General features: G+C 35.6%; 1 protein-coding gene across 5 annotated transcripts; it reads left to right on the forward strand.

Moving 5' to 3' along the window:
* Positions 1-331: 331 nt before the first annotated feature.
* LOC306860774 (AP-1 complex subunit sigma-2-like) lies at positions 332-21,032 on the forward strand. 5 transcript variants are annotated; one of them, XM_079402674.1, is made up of 7 exons: positions 332-460; positions 1,584-1,762; positions 9,205-9,313; positions 9,389-9,526; positions 11,082-11,112; positions 16,209-16,286; positions 19,010-21,024. In XM_079402674.1, exons 2-6 carry the CDS (start codon positions 1,584-1,586, stop codon positions 16,259-16,261), a joined length of 510 nt encoding a protein of 169 aa, XP_079258800.1. In that variant the 5' UTR covers positions 332-460; the 3' UTR covers positions 16,262-16,286; positions 19,010-21,024. The 5 variants fall into 5 exon arrangements, with proteins under 5 accessions (XP_079258800.1, XP_079258802.1, XP_079258801.1 ...); XM_079402676.1 differs by lacking the exon at positions 16,209-16,286; XM_079402675.1 differs by lacking the exons at positions 11,082-11,112; positions 16,209-16,286 and adding an exon at positions 13,793-13,875 and having other exon boundaries at positions 19,010-19,104.
* Positions 21,033-21,972: the final 940 nt, after the last annotated feature.

Genomic DNA, 21,972 nt, shown 5'->3' on the forward strand with positions numbered 1-21,972 from the left:
CTGAGGTTCAAAAACATAGCAATGATTGTATACATTTTTTGTTTGTGCATTAACTCTCACAACTGTTGCCAATAAAAGACTAATTATGTGAATAAGGGGTTGTTTGTCGCAAAGCAATTAGGCCATAATAGACAGATACAGAAAGAACAACGCTTTTAAATTTGACATTGTACGTGATCCTCTGTGTAATCCCTTTTAAAAACCCACTGACGGGGGGCGTGACTCTAGCGGTGACTGGCGCAAGAACCCTCCAATCAGCTGCCTGCGCTCCTGAGTGGGCGGGAATAACGGTCTTGTTTCCACCAATGTAAACTCCCCGAGCGAACCCTTCGTCCAATGAGTGAAGAGTCGTCAGCTGACACTGTTTAGCATCTACTGTACACAAGTCTGGAGCTGAGACAGACGCGAATCACTGTGAATCCAGAACTCATCTCTTTTACAAACTGACCTCCTCATAAAGGTACGTCGTGTGTTGTTTCAGCATTTCTTTTCTGAAAAAGGCTAAAGGTTGTAAACGCGTCGCGTGACTAGAAGTGTAAACAGTAGCGTGTATTGGAGCTCACATGGCGTTTAAGTTCAACACATTAATTGTAATCAATATCATTATATTATCCGTACGACATGCATTTTTAAAGTATAATAGTGGTGATGATAATAATAATGTATAACTAATATAAAAATGTACCTGTTTGGTTATAATGGTAATCTATATATATCATTATATTATCCGTATGGCATGCATTTTTTTTAATTATTATAAATTTTTAACAGTATATTAATATTAATGCAACAGTAATAATGATGATGATAATAATAATCTTATTAATTAAATATTGAATTAAATATCAATTATAAAATATTTTTTATTTTTCATAAAAACATAAAAATGTGAAATACATCTTTATATACAAATAGAGAGAGTTTATCATGATTTTTATATTTTCCATTTTCATTTAATTCGAAAGTTTTAGTAATTTTGTGTGTTTTTGTCCTGTTTAGGTTTTTTGTTTAAATGTCTGAACAGTTTTTATTTCAGTTTTACTTGTTAAACTAAATAAACTAGTTCAACAATATTTTATTTCCATTATTTCAACTTTTTTTCACCCAAGTTTCATGGTTGTAATTTTCTGTATGCTGTTTTCTAAATATTAAATTGTTAGATAAAATAGTAAACAAATATCTTTAAATATGTGCCTTTTCACATTTCAGAATAGATGTCTGATGCATTGATGTATATATAATATTTACATTTGTATGCCATTAAATTGTGAAAATAGTAAAACGTGAAAAATATATCATTAAATAGGTGCCTTTTTACATGCTTTTTGTTAATTTCACAATAGATATCCCAGATGCATTTAGTTTTTCATGATTTGATGCTATAGCTATTAATTTGATATTAATTTGCATAATACTGTGCCACTGAATATATTCGAAACTGAGTGATTTAAAAACATTAATAAATCAATAAATGTGTATAGATCACATTTTCTGGGCTTTTCTTTACCATAAGACATTAAGTATGGAGTGAATGCGTCTGATCTGCGTTCCTGTTCTTGGCTCATCTCACCTCCCTCTCTCAGATGCAGTTCATGCTGTTGTTCAGCAGACAGGGGAAGCTCCGTCTGCAGAAATGGTACGTACCTCTGTCCGATAAGGAGAAGAAGAAGATCACGCGGGAGCTGGTGCAGACCGTTCTGGCCCGCAAACCCAAGATGTGCAGCTTCCTGGAGTGGAGGGACCTGAAAATCGTCTATAAAAGGTCAGTAGAGCGGCTGGAGCTCAGCTTTGCTTACTGTCTAACTGATGAAAACACACAAGGGTTAACCTGTTTTTGAGCGATCGAGTGGCCTATCGTCTATCCCAGAGCAATGCTCTCAACAGGCACAAAGACAAATGTTGATGGAGTTACTGTACATCCTCTTCTTGATGATCATATGGATCAAAAAGTTGAGACGTTGCACAACTAAACTTGCAAAATAATAAGAAATCTGGACACCACACAAAAAGTTGAGCAGCGTATAAATATTACTGTAGTTTTATTAATATTTAAAATTTTATATTTCCCATTTTAGTAATTTTTTTTGTGCTTTTGACATTTTTATTAGATTTTGTTAAATTTCTCAGTGTAGTTTTTATAAAAAAAAAATCTTCAGTTTTAGTTATTTTAGAATTTCAACTTAATGTTAATAAGTTGTTGAACTAAAATAATTCTATGTGTATTTATTCTTAATTATTTTTGGAAAACTTAACCAGTAAAGTGTATAGTGTAAGACTTGTGTGTTTCCTGAGTTGGGAATGATGTTTGTTTTGTTTATTTACTTATTCTTTGGTGCTTAGACAGAGGTTAATGAATTAACATCATGGCTACTGATTTATCCATGCTGTGGAAAACCCTCATTGCTGATTGGCTTTAATTATTAGCTAAAGCTGGGCTTCAGTTGAAGTAGAGCTACTTGTCACTTGATAGCTGTTGGAATTATTTCAGTATAAATTGGCATTGACAGCCCATTTTACTTCTGTCAGTTGACTTAATCCATAGTAAAATATGATAAGCAATGAGAAAAACGACTTGATTTTATGATTAAAAAATAATAACATGAGCTATGAATCCACAGGATTATTACTATAAACTAAAAACAAAATCCTTATCTGATTGCTTTAAACAAAGTACTAAAATAACTAAAGCTTAATAAACTAAACTTTATTAAAAAACAAAATTGCTTAAAATATAAATCATATTCAAAATATGAACAAAAACGTTAATAGTATGTTGATGCGACACTGTTTTCAGCTAAAATCAAAAACCTTTTAAGTGTTTTGGCCGTTCATTTACACAACAGTGGCATTTTGGGAGCCTGAAAATACACGCTTTTGAAAACTCAAAGTGTTAAGTCCAACGTGGTTTTGAAAGAGACACTGTAATTGTTTCAAATGATTAAAATGTTCACATATTCAGAGCTAGTTTATCGGCACAAAATAATGGTGGAATTAGGATGGTAATTAGTTGAATTTATTACATTTATTCATTTTAGCTGACGCTTTTATCCAAAGCGACTTACAATTGCTATATATGTCAGAGGTCGCACGCCTCTGGAGCAACTAGGGGTTAAGTGTCTTGCTCAGGGACACATTGGTGTCTCACAGTGGATTCGAACCCGGGTCTCTCACACCAAAGGCATGTGTCTTATCCACTGCGCCATCACCACCCCTATATTTGTTTCTGTGTTCTCCTCATGTGAGTGTGTGATCGTTCACTCGGATGGGAGTGTTGAGATGATGCTGTTTCCATGGCAGCGGAGGAGGGGGTACATACACACTGACCTGAGACCTAACGCACACACACATAGACACAGACTCACAAACACACAACCTGTACCGGCGCTGCATTGTTTTATATACATCTAATATTTCACTATATCACTAGAATAACAGTAAACCTGGTAGATTTGAATGTTTCCTATAGGAAATGTGAATGTTTGCTAAGATAGTAAGGACTGCTGAAAAAATGATTGGTGTCTCGTCGCCGTGTTTGCAGGACATCTACACTGAACGCAGCATGCGCAGAGCAAATGGCATCATGAAGGACTCTACTCATTTCTTTCATGGCATGTTCACACTCCTGCAGTCTGGTAAAAGATACAGAAGTATCCGATCAAGGACTTCTAGGCTGTTAAACAGCTTTTTCCCTACAGCTATCAGACTGCTTAACTCGAGAATGTGAACTACACTAAAATTCTATTTTAGTGAATTTGTTTATTTATTAGTATTCTTAGAATATCATAATATTTTGTCACTCATTTCAGAAAGTGAAACCTATATATTATATAGATTCATTACACATAGAGTGAAATATTTCAATCCTTTATTTCTTGAAATTTTGATGATTATGGCTTACAGATAATGAAATGAACTTTTTCACAATTTTCTAATTTTTTTAGATGTACCTGTATCTTTTTTTGCACTGAATTACTGAGGTGTGGACGTGTGAAACATAATTGAATAATAAAGGAGTCTGAATCTGAAAGGATGCTAGAGCATTTCTAAATGGTTGCTACACTCTTAAAAATAAAGCTGCTCGAAAGGTTCTTCAAGCGATGCCATTTTTGGTTCCACAAAGAACCATTCAAAGGTTCTTTAAAGAACCATCTCTTTCTTACCTTTTTATAATCTGAAGAACCTTCTCTCACCACAAAGAAGCTTTTGTGAAACAGAAAGGTTCTTCAGATGTTAAAAGTTCTTTATGGAACCATTTAGACAAGAAGGTTCTTAATCTATGGCATCGTGAAGCACCTTTATTTTTAAGAGTGTAAGATGTTGAGAGTTTGAAGTTGCTATTATTACCTGTAGAGATGGGCTGATTGATCAGGTTTGTCTATTGACAGGCTATCTAAAACAGGCTATCTAACCAGTCATAACACAGAATCTGCTATTTTTGTCTAACAAGCAAACCAGACAGAAAAGTAGATTAACGTCGGTGGACCTTCTGATGTTCATTCATGTTTATTCCTTGCTATAACAAAGAGGAAGAGACGATCGGTTCACGTGCTACAGCGATCTGTCACGACACATTAAAGATCCACAAAATGGTATTTACTGTTTGAATTACTTAAAAAATGACAAAATTTGAAAGCTGAGACTTTGTTTCATACCTAAAGGCCCGGTTTCACAGACAGGGCTTAAACTAACTAAGCCAGGATTAGGCCGTAGTTCAATTAGGACATTTAAGTCATTTTTATAAATGTAAAAAATATTAGGCCTACTGGGGTGTATCTTGAGGCAAAACAAAGGCACTGTTATATTTTAAGATCAGTCAGAGCAAGTTTCTTTCAGACTTAGATTTGAGTCTAGGACTAGGTTCAAGCTTTACCGGGGGAAAGTAACCTCCTCTGTCTTGTCTGACGGGGTGTTAGATATTGAAATATGGCTTTCTTTAAAAGACTGTTTGGGTTTATGTGAAATAGTAACACTTTGTAACATTAACCCTTTGAGCCGCAACCAATGACATGCATGGACACAGATCTAAGGTTAATAAATGCTCTAGAAGTATTGTTCATTGTTAGTTTGTTAATGTACACATTTACTAGTACATTTTCATCTGCTGTTATTTGCTAATGCACTTTGAACTAACGTGAATGATCAAGATATTAAAAAGCACAGTACATTTTCATGGTCCAGTACTGTTTTTTTTGTAATGGTGTTTAGCTATTTTTCACTTTGAGTGTTATGTTTGTTTTTATTCATTATTCTGGGTGGTTGCTATGGTGTTGCAGGTCCACACACACACACACACACACACTAAACTTTAATACCTTAGTGTTTTGTGACATTATTGTGTATGTTTTTGCTTTGGATTGTGTGTGTGTGTCAGCTTCTGAGAACAAGCGGAATACAAATCTGAACATTGGCATAACTGATGTAGCAGTGTATGATGTTATTGTGTTTTCTGGTGCGTCTGAAATGAGCAGCGTGAGCTGATTGTTAGTGTGCGGTTATGATTTGTGTTGAGTATGATGAGTGAATGTAAAGTATGCGGCACACGTTTGCTGTGTTTCTGTTGGAGTGTGCTGAAGGGCGTCTGTCCTCACGTTCGCTTTGTTCTCTTCTTTGTTTCATGAGAGGTCGAGTTGTGATTCTTCTGGACACTACAGGGTCAGAGTGAATGCAGGAATACACACCAGCACTTTCACTGTTGCATGTCAGCAATTTAATTATAAAACTACAGATCAACACAAACCCAAAGGCTGTGTCTTAAGATACCTTATAGCTTTTTTAGAGTTGTTTTTTTTTTTGCATTTTCCTTTTAATTATTCATTCTCTTTGGATATTTATCTTTTCATTTATTTGCATATTTTTATTAAAAAACTTTACTTCTGCACTCTACTTGCATGGTATTATTTATTTTATTACATTTACTCCATTTGTATATATTTTTATTATAAGTTACAGTTGAAGTCAAAAGTTTACATCCCCCTTTCAGAATAGAATCTGCAAAATTGTAATTATTTTACCAAAATAAGAGGGATCATACAAAATGCATGTTATTGTTTATTTAGTACTGACCTGAATAAGGTATTTCACATAAAAAGTTTACACTCAGTCCACGAGAAAATAATAGTTGAATTTATAAAAATGATCCCATTCAAAAGTTTACATCCCCTTGATTCTTAATACTGTGTTGTTACCTGAATGTACTTTTTGTTTAGTGATAGTTGTTCATGAGTCCCTTGTTTGTCCTGAACAGTTAAACTGTCTGCTGTTCTTCAGAAAAATCCTTCAGCTCCCACAAATTCTTTGGTTTTCCAGCATTTTTGTGGAACTATTACAGAAGGTTCAAACGCTCACTAATGCTCCTGAAGGAAAAACCATGCATTTAGAGCCGGGGAATGAAACGTTTTTTTAAATTTTCACTTGATTTGCTCTTTTTTTTTTTTTTTTGGAATATTGTTTAATTTAATTATATTTTGCCACTTGTACACTCTAGTTGCATTATTTTTTTCCTGTAAATGACCCATTTTACACTATTTGATATAGGCTGCAGACACTTCAGCAGGACAGATGGAGTTCTTTGTAATGCCAGTAAAACACACTAAACTGAAACTGCTGCAGAAAGAGAGTCTAGACAGATGAACAGACTGTGGGCTGTAATAATGAACGTGACCTTGTGTCTACAGCGGTTCCTCTGGTTCTTCAGGCTTTGGTTCTGTTCCAGATTGATTCCCTCACAGCTCGCCTCGTTTGACCTCTGACCCCAGCCGTCCTCTCTTAACAGCCTTCCAGTCTGTCTCTGTTAGCGGCGTCCAAACAGAGCATTAGCATTGCTAAGCAGGAGCGTGTGTGTTTGGATGAAACGCCTGTCAGTGCTTATTCTGATGCATGTTGTACAGTATTACAAAAGTACATGTTCCATCCTGGCTGGTTTATGCAATTTCTGACAGTCAGTGTGTACAGGTTTATATGTTAGTTTGTGTGGAAACAAAGTTTTGATAAACGTGTATATGTACACTAGGTTTGCGGTTTCATATTTTTGTAGCAATCAAATAATTTGAGGCACTTACTTGCTTAACTATTAATTGTCAACACCATTTTTTATTTTATTCCTTGTTTGCTCCATTTGCATATTTTTTTATTTTAGGCCCTCAATTTGCATTTACATTTTTTTCTTGTATTTTATTACACTCCTTTTGAATATTTTTTAATTTTTTGTTATTACTTGTTATTATTATTACAAATTATTATTGTTTCACTCCATTGGCCTATTTAATTTTAGTCACCCCATTTGCTGATTTTTTTTTTTTTTGCATTCAATACTTTATAAAATACATTAAATATTTTTTGTTGTATTTTATTATTTGTTCATTGAATATTTTTTATTTTAGTACTTATTCATGTCATTTTCATTTTTAAAATTATGACATTCGCCCCATTTGCATTTTCAGATTTTTTTTATTTGCATATTTTTTAATTATATTCCTTATTTGCCTATTTTTTTCTTGTTCATTCCATTGGCATTTTTATTTTATTTCATTACTTGTTCACTTCATTTGAATTTATTACATTCACCCCATGTGCATATTTTATTGTGCCAGTTTTTCACTATTATTTTCATCTAGGCAGCACACCTGGTAGCTAGTAGCAAAGAAACTTGACATATGCGTATTTGCAGACATAAGCATATTCATATTACAGAATGTTCGACAGAAGTTGTATTTGCTGAATTCGTTCTCATTTTGTCTGCATCTCACACACAAACGCAGTGAAAGAGGACTGTCCAGAAGACTAAATGATGACCATCCCGTCTGCTGATCACAGCAGCACATTATCGCAGAGAAAAACGCTCGCTCAGCAGCTCCCACCGGTCAGAGATCCGTCTGAGAGAATGAAGATTAATGAAGTGTCAGCTGGAAAAAGATTTATTATTATTATTATTATTATTATTAAACTAGACACACACACACACAACTGATCAGACAGAACTAGACGATTCATTGGACAATAATCCATTTTTCCTGCCTGTATAGATGTGTCCACATGATGTGATATCCCACAATCCTCCAGTGTGTGTGGTTTGATGGTTGGCGGAAAGAATAATAATGCTGTTTGATGGAGAGGTTGAAAAGTGTAGGCTAATTCACAAATGTCAAATCATGTTTTTAACATATGACTTCATTTCTCCTGAAAATATCCATTTAATCTAAAGCTCGCTTGAATTTGATCATTAGATGTGACTTACGGTTCTTTAGAAGTCGATCTGAGAGCGGTTTCCTCAGGAGGTGCAGAGAAACATGTTGCACTCTGTCAAAAATAATATCACTCCTGTTATTATCAATAAAGCTGTCAGTTTTTTTTGTTTGTTTTCTTTGACATTCTCCACAGCTTTTTCATTTTGTTTTCCTGGTCTGTCTGAAATAGAAATGGTCTCTCTCATAAATAATGTGTACAATGCATTTTTTGGGATACCTTTATACAACAAACATATCTATTCTCCCAATCATCTATATCTCAAAGTCAGACTGAGTTTCTAATGCGTGTATGCAGTTAAAAGCATTTTTAAACCATACATTTTAATTTGTAAATGTATCAGTTTGCCGGTTTTAGTCTAATGTTTGATCTAATTGTCTAAGTGTAAAACCACTCAGAACATCTTGACAACCGCATAGTAACACCTTGACGACAATCTAAAATATTGCAAGAAACACACTGTAGCAACACATAAAAAAAACACCTTGACAACTGCATAGCAACACCTTGGCAACCATACGGAATATTAAAACAAAACACACTGTGGAAGTACACTTAAAAAAAAAAACATTCAGAACACCTTGGAAACTGCATAGCAACACCTTGGTAACCATCCAGAACGTTTTAGCGACCACATACTGTAACAACACACTAAAAACCACTCAGAACACCTTGACCACTCCACTGCATAGCAACACCTTGGAAAACATACAAAATATTATAACAGAAATGCACAGTAGCAGCACACTAAAAACACGCAAACACCTTGGCAACCACATAGCATCACCTTGGAAACCATCCAGAATATATTAGCAACCACTTACTCTAGCAACGCACTAAAAACCACTCAGAATGCCTCAGAAGTCATTTTTGCAACGCCTTGGTAACCACTCAGAGCAACCGATTCAAATCAGTTTGAATTAGCGACAGTGCACTAAAACAAATGTTGTGTTTATGTTGTAGATACGCAAGTCTGTATTTCTGCTGTGCCATTGAGGACCAGGATAATGAACTGATCACACTGGAGATCATCCACCGTTACGTCGAGCTGCTCGACAAGTACTTCGGCAGCGTAAGTCATGCAGCAGAAAATAAATTGACGTTACTAGTTGCCTCAGATAACAGTGAGTAATGTTCGCAAACTCAGGTCTGCGAGCTGGATATCATCTTTAACTTCGAGAAGGCGTATTTCATCCTGGACGAGTTCCTGCTGGGAGGCGAGGCTCAGGAGACGTCGAAGAAAAACGTTCTGAAAGCCATCGAGCAGGCAGATCTGCTGCAGGAGGTGAGGCGCCTGTCTTCCTTGAAGCATTTCGGGGACAGAAACACTTTGCTGAGCAAGATAGTTGAAGTGAATTAATCAGGTGACTTGTTTATATCTAGCTTCTATAGAATAATAACACATCAGGTTTAATGGGTCTCTTGCCCTCTTGAGTACTGAGGTTTAGTACTGCCACAGCAAAGCAACAGGGCTGTTAGCGTACATCGTGTTTTTGGCCTCCCACTTTTAATTGAATAGTAGAAATCCCTCAGGAGCTGCAGGTTCACAATGACTCATTGGTTATTGGCGCAGACACACACACACGCTGCCCTTGTGTGTGTGTGTTACCCAGCTGGTCCGGCGCTTGCAAAACAAAACGTTCCTTTGTTCGTTAGAGTGTAGAGGAACTGAGCTTTCAAACACAATCTTTTCATCTTCGTCTTCATGGAGTCTTCCAGACGTGCAGATCTGCAGGATATCTGTCCTGACACTGGGATTTCAGATTGAAGCTGAGGTGTGTCTTTTTTTTTTTTTTTTTTAAGGTTATAGCGTTTTCTCATTCCATTTGAATGTGCAGAGTTGCTATAAATCTAATCTGAAGTCCAAACGACTGCCTAGTAACACTTTTGCAATCACCCAGATCCCTAGAAACCACATAGCAACACCATAAGAACCACTCAGAGCACTCTATCAGTCGCCTTAGAACTGCAGAGCAACATCCTGGCAACCGTCCAGAGCACTGTAGCAACACAAAAAAAAAGACTCTGGGTACCTTGGCAGCCACATAGCAATGCCCTAGCAACCGGTCTGGCAACCATCCAGAACACTGTAACAACCACATACTGTAGCCGCACACTCAAAACACCTTGACAACTGCACAGAAGCACCGCATTTACCTCTCAGAACTCCAACAGTCGCCTTAGAACTACATAGCAACACCCTGACAACCATTCAAAATACTGTAACAACCACATACTGTAGCCGCACACTCAAAACACCTTGACAACTGCACAGAAGCACCGCATTTACCTCTCAGAACTCCAACAGTCGCCTTAGAACTACATAGCAACACACTGACAACCATTCAAAACACTGTAACAACCACATACTCTAGCAGCACACTCAAAACCTCTTAAAAACCTTGGCATCTACATAGCAACACCTTGGTAACCATTTGGTATATTATAACAAAAAGAACTGTAGCAACACACAAAAACACTCAGCGCACCTTGATAGCCACATAGCAACGGCATAACAGCCAGCCAGAACATTCTAGCAACTGCATAGAACATGATAGCAAGCAAGACTGTCCTAGCAATCTCTTAATTACAGCCTAGTAACTAGCCAAAATTATGACTATCCAGGCTGCTTTAGACCTTAGCGACTGCATAGCAACGGCGTGGCAGCATAAATTGCGCTTGCAGTTCCGCTTGGTGCCTCTAGAGGAGAAATGACACACTTCAGCTTTAATTCAGGTGTGCTGCTGTAGAGACATTTTCACAATGCATTTGATGTCTGTCTTCTCTCTGTTGCTTTCTGTATCCTTCCTTTTGCCCAACTAAATTGTTTTGATTTACAGAATCTAGATTTTCAGATCCGTCTGCTTCCAGGTATGATTTATGGATTATTGACCGTAGTCGTCCGTCTCCCTGTAGCTCTAGTCTTTAATCTGATCCCCGTGTAATGTGATTTTATTCTACATGTTGTTAGCTTCCGATCTGTCCTCTGGACGCCACAGTTAATCTGATCTAAACAGGAAGTTGATGACATGTAGAATTCTTCTCAAATAAAAAGGTTAGAGTTAGTAGTAACTATAGAATAACTGAGTGAATCTCATGAAAACGGGTCACATTTCAACACAAAACCAAATGACTGAAACAAGAAAATTGAGCATCGCGTTAGTTCAGGCAGGCCACATCAGTCAAGCTCGCATCAGCTGACGATCAGCTGTTCCTGACGTGTACCAATCCGGTTTCGACACACATTACAGCGGTCTATTTAAATCCTATTCATTCAGCCTCTCTTCTATTGCTTGCCTCCTCCATCCCCAACTCCTCCTAGCCGGGATTTATTAAATATGATATCTGTTGAGGTGTTTGAGTACATAGCAATCATCCTCTATGTATCTGGAGGTTTTCTACAACTCTACAACTACAACTTAAATTGTGAATTATTTTATGGATGCATGATTTATGGATACATTTTTTATTCTTCCTCCAAAAGCCAAAGAAAAAAATTAAAGAATGTTTTATAAAATATATAATTAATATTTTGATTTAGAGAAATCAACATGATTAAGAGTGATTAATGACTTTCTTGTATTTTTTGTTGTTGTTGAATTTTGACCAATAAATTTCCACTTAAGCCAGTTATTGTTAAAGTAAAATACAAATATTATGTGTAAATAAGTATCTGTACTTAAAAAAAAATGCATTTAATTTTCCACCCCAAAATCAAAATGGAAAAAATAGAAAAATTATATTTTGAGTATAAATAAGTATTTATAATTTTTAAATTAATAAAATTTTTAATAATTATTTTTTGAATTAAGATTTTATTTTTGCATTGACATTATTAATTTGCTCATTTTCTTTAAGTAAGATACAGATTCTTATTTCTTATTTTGATTGAATGCTCTTGACACATTTTGTGAGATTCACCCATTTAGTTACTAATGAAGCCAAGCAGTTTAGTTCCTGTATATTATCCTAAATTCTCCCAGCACACGGGTTTTTAGATGAATTAATAATGTGATTGGCTGTTTTTGTAATTCCGCTTGATTTAGGCATTAGTTACAGACTAGAGGAAATAGAAACATTCATTCGCCATCGTTAAACCCAAGTTTGTGGAGCTTTGAAAGCGGCCCGGAGCTGTGGTTTATCATCTCTGACTGCGATCCTGACAGACTTTGTCCCGAGGGCCAAATTACAGGCAGACAAAGAACGAGAGAACAAAGACGTGCTGTCCACGCTTTAGCAGCAAGACATGACCTAAATGTGCTGTTCACCCACAGAGCACAGCACAATGATTGAACTAGTTCTGCATCTTCATTCTGGCATCATGGTTTGAGTAACTGCAGGAATTTATGTACGAGATAAACAAATGTGCATAGATAACATAAAAAACCATTATCGGCTTGAGCCTCGGGGGCTGCCGTAGTCTCGATTGGGGTTTGTCCTTTATCTGCTGATTTGAGGTCAGATTTGTGTTTGATGTTTTTATTGAATCTGCTTTGGGTTTTAATGAGCTTCTGCTCCATTTCAGCAGTTTGTGACTGAATTGTTCATGCATTTAGTAAATAAATTAAAATCATTAGTGAAACAGATATTTTTACACATTAAATTAGTCAAATCACTTAATTATTGTGATTTTAACTACTATTTTTGTGCTCTTTATTATCAGTGTTTAATGTGTACAGCATTTTGACCATTGAGTTTATGCTCAAGCCAGGTTTTTCCCTCTAAAATGTACAAATGTTGTGTGAATTTATATATGAACTGTTGCATCAAAAGTATTACCTATTTCCATAAAAAATACTTTACATATATTATTGCATTTTACATTTTCATATTTTATTTTAGTAAATCAAATCTAATTTGATTTACTAAAATAAATGTGAAATGTGACCCGCTTTCATGAGATTCACATGAAAGCATGTCACATTTGAACACAAAATTAAAAGATGAACCACAAAATAATATTTTAGATACTTAATACTAAAACTTTAAACTTAAATTGAAAACTAAAAATAAAAAAATATTTCTAAATTATTTATAATTTATCATTAGTGTATAGGCCCAACATAAACTTCTCACCGGTTTAGCAGAAAAGGGTTAAAATGCATGAAAATTGTCCTGGAAATCACAATTTTCCATGACCATGGAGCATGTGTGTATATAACTTAAATTTGTAATATCATTTTATTTCATCACTCAATGTTGAGATGCTTATTTTCTGCAGCCAGTTGCACAAATGCAGCCATTATGTTTGTCTTAACTAGTCCAACCAACTAGCAGTTGGGATAAAATTGTCTTAACGTTGTTTTGACCAATAAAAAATGAGATTACGGCGATGTAATCCTTCGTCTAAGCGGTTTATGCAACTGAAGCACACATTTACCTTCAGTCTGAGATGTAGTGCGGTTTATAGACTTTTTTTTCATTCACCGTAACCACATTCTCATTCAGTTGATCTTAATCCGATTCCAAGAAATTCTGGCCTCCTGTGAAACGGATTTGGGGTCATTTTGTGGAATCGGGCTGTTTGATTGGCTGGTGTTTCTGTCCATAGAGCCAGACTGAAGACTGGGGCGGTTTGGCCAATGAGGAGATCTTATAAGGGAGTGGAGTCCCGCCCACCCTGTCAGCCTATTGGTAAATGGTGTGATTTGCTTGAGCTGAATTCTGATTGGGCATGACGAAGCTCTCGCTCGCTTTGATTGGAGGAGACGTGGTGATGTGAGGGGGACGTTTAAACAGCTTAACTCTTGACCTTTGACCTGGTCACAAGATTTAGGCTGCATCCCAGTTCACTGACTAAAAGTATGTGGAAGTATATACTTTTGAGTTTGTATTAAGACAGTACGCTTGAAGTGAGACCATGAAATAAAATAACGTCTTAATACACAAAATAGTTTTTCCAAAGCGAGCAACTCTGTGTCTACATGTAAAAATTATTCTTCGAAGTTATAAATAAAACGAATATTATTAGAGTAAGAAAATACAATTTAAATAAAATTGCTCAAATAAAATTAAATGGATTTGAGTGAAAATAGTTTCTACACCACTTCTTTTCGGTGTAGCATTGATAATTAAATTATTATAATTATGAAAAATTATTTATTAATATTTATTATGAATTAAATAATAATTCAGAGTTTGCAATAACTTGTTAGTAATCCATTCTGAACTAATCTATATTTATAACTGCAGCTTTTGAAAATAATTGTGAATCATAACTTGGCATATATAATTAATAAATTGGGGTGAAGTTATCGGTTTACATTTAATTATCAATATTTAGCAAATGACTTAAATATAATTAAATTATAATATAAATAATATAATTATATTATTAATATATAATTTAATATTTTTTGTACTTTTATTTATTTCATTATTATTATTATTATTATTTGTTTCTTTTGTTCTTTCTGGAATGTTCCAAAATAGTTTTTCCAGGTGGATAGTTGACAAAACACTGCCAAATAAATAAGTAAATAAATAAATAAAAATAAAAATCCAGTGTAGAATTAAGAACATTATTGATTATAATAATGTACATAACATATAACATATAATTATTTAAATAACATTATTTATTATTATTATTAATTACATTATATAAGAATTAAATAGTGAGCATGCAATGTAATTTGTCACTGCATATTGTATTATATAAAATAGTACACACTTTGTACTGCAATGAGTAGTACAGTAGTACTAATCCATGTATTTAAAACTACATAAAAGATTTGAAAGTGAATCCTAATCTGGCATACTATGCAAACGGGGTTGCAGCATCAGTCTTAAAGGGCAAGTAATAGTAATTTGTGTCATGCCTTCAGTTATTGTTTTGCATGACTCATTCAGCAAATGACTGAACTGTGAATACATGCATGTCATGCAGATGTGTTGCATTAAAAACACGCACCCCGTCTCCACAATCAGACGCTCTTAGTGTGCGTGTGTTGACCTCTGACATGATGCTCGATGGGAACTAACCAGCACGGGATGACTAGTGATGTTTTAACTGCATTTCATGCCTGCAGTGAGCGGTGTTGCTCTGTCAGCGCAGGAGTGGGAGGGACCTGATTATGTGTGTGCGTGTGAGCTGAGGATGAGACATGAGTGCCTTCCTTTTCATTTTGGGGCTTCGGTGCTGCATAAATATCCCACTGCATCAGAATAAATCGCATTATGTGGTGAGGGGTTTGCGTTTTATGATGTGATCTCTCTCTCTCTATCTCGTCTCTATCTCTCTCTTCCTCGCTGTTTGCCTTTTGCTGATGTTCTTGTTAAAATTTTTGTTGAATTTACACATCATATTCACTTTTTATACAGTTGAGTACATCTCGTATAACCTTTCAAAAGCAAATTATATATATCTTATATATTTATGTATTTATAAATAAATATATATCTAAATTCACACACACACACACACACATAAAAAAATTATAAAATTAATAGAAAAATTATATATAAGCACATGTAATATAAATGAAAATGAATGAAATTTGAAAAAAAAAGTATTATACTTGCATATATTCTAATTATATTTCAAATGTATAATGGGGGGTTAATAATAAACTGATTTCAAGCTTAGGTCTTAAACTTCAAACAGACGCCCTGCCGCCTGAAATGCCTCCCTCTGTTTGCTGAGAGGGTTTTAATTGAAAGCACACAATCCCTTGCTCAGTCTAATGAGAGCTCAATCCGGGAAAGTCACTCCGGAACATTCCTTAAAGAGCAGAAGAAATTCCACACGGACTCAGAGCTCAAAGCTGGCTGATTGGGCTTAATTACAGAGCACAGACGAGGCGCTGGAGTTGATCTGAATCAGTCTTTGATGAGAAACCTGAAGGAGCCGCTGTAGATGCAGCTGTGAGACGGATCAGGAGATGGATCCATACACAGTTAGCTGCTGGAAAGTGAAGTCTAGTGTCATGACGCTGCCGTTCTGTGTGTTTGTGAATGTCCTGCAGGTGTTTTGAGTCCGAACATGTCGGCCGAGTCCTCTGGACTCTTCCAGAGTTAAACCGGTTCAGATCGACGCACTTCAGGTCTGGGTTTCCTTCCATCTGTAGAATGGTTTTCCTGTTGTTAGTGCAGAAATGCCACTAGATGGTCCGTTTAATGTAGCTGTAACGAGTGTTTGTGTGACGGGTTTGTAATTCTGCCCTGTTTTGTGTTTTTGTGTGTCATTGTGGTCCTCCTGCTCTAAATTTATGGTTTATATTGTTGTTCCCCATCCTGTGTGTTAGAGAGAGATGGTTTACAACTGGTTTTTGCTTCAGGACCAACACAGTACTAAAATCACCATAAAAGTATCTTATAATCATCTGAATTGCATTTGTTTGGTCAGAAATACAGTAAAAATGATAAAATATTTTTATGGTTTAAAATAAAAATTTTCTGTTGTTATATATTTGAATATTTAATTTATTTCTGAGATCAAATCTGTATTTTCAGCATCATTACTCCAGTCTTCAGTGTCACATGATCCTCCAGAAATCATTCTAATATGCTGATTTGCTGCATTTCTGATTATTATCAATGTTTAAAACAGTTGTGCTGCCCAATATTTTTGTGGAAACTGTGGTACATTTTATTTTCCAGGATTCACAGTTGAATAGTTCAAAAAGTGCATTTATTTGAAATATAAATCTTTTGTAATATAAGTCTTTACAGTCACTTTTGATCAATTTAATGCATAATGCATCTATTTCTTAAAATAAAATTATACTGACCCCAAACATTTGAACATGAGTGCAGTTAGTGATCATATTTAGTAAAAATATTTATATATTTGTCATACATATTAATTGTATAATTTTTAATATGAAATAATGTTCTCTTTATATGTAGTTTTGCTCATTAATATTTGATATTGCATTGAAAATCAATTTAATGCATATTTGATGCATACAATTATTTTTTCAAATTAAAGTTTTGAATGGTAGTTTTTATTGCAATCAGAATTTGAGATTAATTACAGTACATGCACTACAATAAACCTCTTGTAATTTATTTTAAACTTATGACAGGGGTGGTTGATTGTGATTTTACTTTTTGTGTGTAATGTTGCTGTTTGAGCATAAACAATATCTGTAAAGTTAAAGGGATAAATCACCCAACAATTAAAATTTGATGTTTATCTGCTTACCCCCAGGGCATCCAAGATGTAGGTGATTTCGTTTCTTCAGTAGAACACAAACGAAGATTTTTAACTCAAACCGTTGCAGTCTCTCAGTCATATAATGGCAGTCAATGGGACTCACTGCTTTGGGAGAGAAAAAAAACATACACCGACAAAACCAAATTAAACCCTGCGGCTCGTGACGATACACTGAGGTCTAAAGACACGAAACGATCAGTCTGTGCAAGAAACTGAACAGTATTTATATTGTTTTTTTTACCTCTGATGCACTGCCTGGTCCAACTTTCCTGAGCGCGTTCACAACAGCCGGCGCGTGACGCGTCTTCATCATCTTGCTTTACGGTGGATCGCAGACTTATAAGTGCATTACCGCCACCTATCTCTCAAATGGACCATTGACACTCCTAATTGAGATTGTAGATAGAGTGCCAGTGGTCCATTTGAGAGATAGGTGGCGGTAATGCACTTATAAGTCTGCGATCGTTTGGTGTCTTTAGACCTCAGTGTATCACCACGAGCCGCAGGGTTTAATTTGGTTTTGTCGGTGTATGTTTTTTTTCTCTCCCAAAGCAGTGAGTCCCATTGACTGCCATTATATGACTGAGAGACTGCAACGGTTTGAGTTAAAAATCTTTATTTGTGTTCTACGGAAGAAACAAAGTCACCTACATCTTGGATGCCCTGGGGGTAAGCAGATAAACATCCAATTTTCATTTTTGGGCGAACTATCCCTTTAAGACACTGAAAGTTCAATGGAAACTGAGATATTGTCTTTTAAAAGTCTGTTTGGTAGGGACTACGCCAAGCTAATACCCGGGTTGGTGACATCACAAACCCTGCAATTAACATAACTGCCCCCGGGAACATGCAAAACAAAGAGGGCGGGGCCATGCTGCGCAGCTTTTCCACCAGAGCACATGCAACTATTGCCCATAATAGTAAGGGGTGTAACATTTCCGGAGAACGTGCAATACACGGTTAACGAATGACAATACACTGGGCCAGCTAACCAATCTGAGCCCACTGCGTGTTTAGGAGGGAGTGGTATCGTAGAAACAGGAAGTCAACCAGCCGACAGCGGTGTAGAATAAAGGTAAAATATATGAAAAATAAGCCGTTTTTTAAAAAACAAAGCATGAAGACATGTTACACTGCACCCCATAAACACAATCAAGCCTAGAAAAAAAGCAGTCAACCATCCCTTTAAAATATAACAATCCCATTATAGAAAGTCTGACCAACTTGTGTATTAAGTGCATTTACATGTGCAAATTTTTTTTTATTAATATTACAAATCTCATCACCTCCATCAGTATTGATGTAAAATTAAAAATAAATATGAAAAATGTAAATTAACATGCTCATATTTAATAAAACGACTGATGCACCATGAAAGCGTGGTAATGCATAAACCCAAGTGTGTCAGTTTGTCTTAACCTGATTTTACCAGTAATCGCTGTGAAGTTGTGCATGTAAACTGCTGTGTGTTGAGTTGATGTGGCCTGTCGGTGGTTTGTTGAAGCACCTGTGTTTTGCATGTCGTCCTGCACGCGTCTGTCTGTCTGCATCTCACAGTTGTGTTTGCCTGCACCATTATCAGTGTGTGTTTGTGTGTTTCTCCTTCAGCCCCGACATGAGTACTTTAACGTGCCCGTGTACTGATTGGCTGCATGCTGAGCCCCTCCCCCTGCACGCCTGCAGGCTCCGCCTCTGCCTCCAGCACCGTCCAATCAGAGAGCTGCATCTTGGACCCTGTCTCACCTGCACACTGTCCAACTGTGTGTGTGTGTGTGTGTTTAACAGTGCTGTGCTAAATCAATGTTATTCCTGTATCTTGCTCAGGCGACTCTCAATCATGTATCTTTAGGAAATCATACTTTATTGGTGGACAGAGCTGTTCTTCACTTTGAAGACACTTTTAACAGACATTTCAAATTCACTGAATAATTAATTCAAGCTGTAGAGATCCAGGTTATAAAGATAAAAGTAGACTCTCAGCCTTTGTTTCAGAGCAAAACTCATAACTTCCTTAGGTTTTGCAATTAAAAATCAGTTGAAAAACGTATGATTGAGTGTCTGAAAGCAGGTCATTTTATGCAGTTTGATTCTCAAGTAACTTGTTTTGTTTTAAGTGTATTTTAAGATGTTTAAAGAAAATAATTTTGCTGAAGTGTTCGGTATGTTATGAATAGCAGCTGTGGTTCAGTTGTTGATAAATGTAGTCATTTTATAAATGAGTTTGTTTGTGCACATCATTGCAACTTTAGTTTTAGTTTCTTTCTTGATTTTAGTAGAAAGTTATAGCAAATTAGCAGTTTTGCTATATACACACACACACACACACACAGATCTACAGCGGCCTCAAAGTATTTACACACTTAAATCACATGTGAAATGTATGAATGTATTAGATAAAATATTAAAACGTCTTTTTTTTTTTTTTAACCCTGTAGTGCCAGACATGTGAAAAAAATAGTCATATTTAATAGTCATATATATATAATAATAGTAATATTTGTTGTCATACATTAATAATATTTAGAAACAGGAGTGTTCATTGAAACTGTAGACAAAAAATTTAATCTAAAAATGGAAAGTTTACATGTTTTTGGTTGAGATCCTTAAGGCTTTTATGGCTCAAATACTCTGATATAGTGAGAATATGGAGGAAAAACAGCTCGGTTTTATTCAAAGGTCCAAACTGAGCAGAAATATGCAATTTGGTGCAGATGCTGATATTTGTATGATTAAAAATTCTGATGCTTGTAATGTAAATCAGTGAGATCTTTATAACAGTGGAGCAGATACTGATATAAAATGATCTAAATATCAGCGGTCGCTCTATATCTTCAATAAAATGTCTTAGTAAGATGAGATTGAAATGATCCAAACATATAATGCAATGCAATGCTGATTGAGAGATGAAGAAATAAACGCTCCCCAGAAGATGTGAGATCATTCCTCCGCTGAGGAACAGTGAAAGTAAAGCTTCTGGAAACAAACGCTCCTCTAAAGATCCTGATGATCAGATTTGAGACGCACTGATTTATCTAGAAAATGATTGATGGAGAATCAAGTAAAGCTGAGCTGCTTCAATCCAGTTAGTGTTCATCTGGAGATATGACTGCAGTTATTCTGATGTTTGCTTGATAAAAATCAGTCAAGATTTGACAATAAGAGACACGAGAAGCAGCAGCTGAAGCTGGACGTTTGTACAATTACACTAAAAGAGCTTTTACTGGATAAACACTCTAAACTATCAATCAGACGACAGAAGAACTGACTTCATCCACTAAAAAACACCAGCTGAAAACACATTGAGACTTCAAATGTTTCTGAGATGTTCATACATTTATAAATGTGAGTGAAGTGAACAGTTTTTTGGGCCGCTGTATTTCTGCCATCACTGTTTTACACTCAAAACTATTTTGCACTTCAGTGTCCGAAATACAATCTATTAGTGTATTTTGTTCAATATATTTATAGAGATTGATTTGAAAATGTATTCATGTTTAGTGATGCAAAATGAATGTCTTTCATCACACTGAGAATATGATTTGTGATTTAGTTAATCTGCATCCTGAATGAATGCAAACTCGTGTGCGTTTTGTAACAATGTAGAAATAAACACATGAAATGTGAGAAATTTAGTGAAGTGTGTGCTTGTTTATAGCTTTAGATTTGATTGTAGAGCTCATGAAACCTGTCCGGATGATGCATGAAAATCAAAGAGAAAGAAAAAAAACTTTAACAGCTATTATGTTTTTTTTTTTTGCATAATGCAATGATTTTCATATTTATTTTTATATATATATATTGATACTGGCATAAAATATGATCCTGCCATGATTTTTGCGATTCATTTTACATCCATGATGACATTTCTAAGTGAAGCAGGATAATATGTTTGGTGAAATTTAACACATACAATGCTAAAAATGTATAAAAATGCATTTTTGTTTGTTAACGTGATTCAATAGCTGCATCATAAGCGATCAAAGTCGTTTCAAAAGTGGAGCAGTTTATTATTGATGAAAGATGAAAGATAACACGAATTACCAAAGTAAATAATCAGTTTTGATGTTGAATTTGAGGAAAGGCTGAACACTGAAATGAAATAGTGTGTTATTTCCTCTCTGGTTTGGTCTGATACAGTACAGTATATACAGTATATCACGGGGATTTCTGCTCTTGCTGACCGTCAGCAGTCGAAGCCTCCTCCTGGACCTTCACCGCGGGGCCGAACGCTAATTGGGTTTTAACTCCGACGGGAATCTTTGCAGCTCAGTGATCATGAATGATTCAGACTCCTGGAGGAAAGCGAACGCTAAAGACTCATCTGCGCATCGCTGGGATGCTTGTGTCTTTACCCGGCGTTTAAGACCAGAGCACTGAGCCAAACTCATGTTTAATCAATCAGTTCAAAAAAATCAATTCACCTCGCCTAGAGTGCTTTCACTAAAGTGCTTTCTGCAGATTAAGCACTTTTTTTTAGGTTTAATGTGTTGAATCGACACTGGGAAAGTGGTAACCTGCGATTGTTACCTTAAAGACTCCTTACTACCTGATTTAACCCATAAAAATGAGTT

This window comes from Barbus barbus (assembly GCF_936440315.1).
Source record: "Barbus barbus genome assembly, chromosome: 41".
NCBI classification, from domain to species: Eukaryota; Metazoa; Chordata; class Actinopteri; order Cypriniformes; family Cyprinidae; genus Barbus; species Barbus barbus.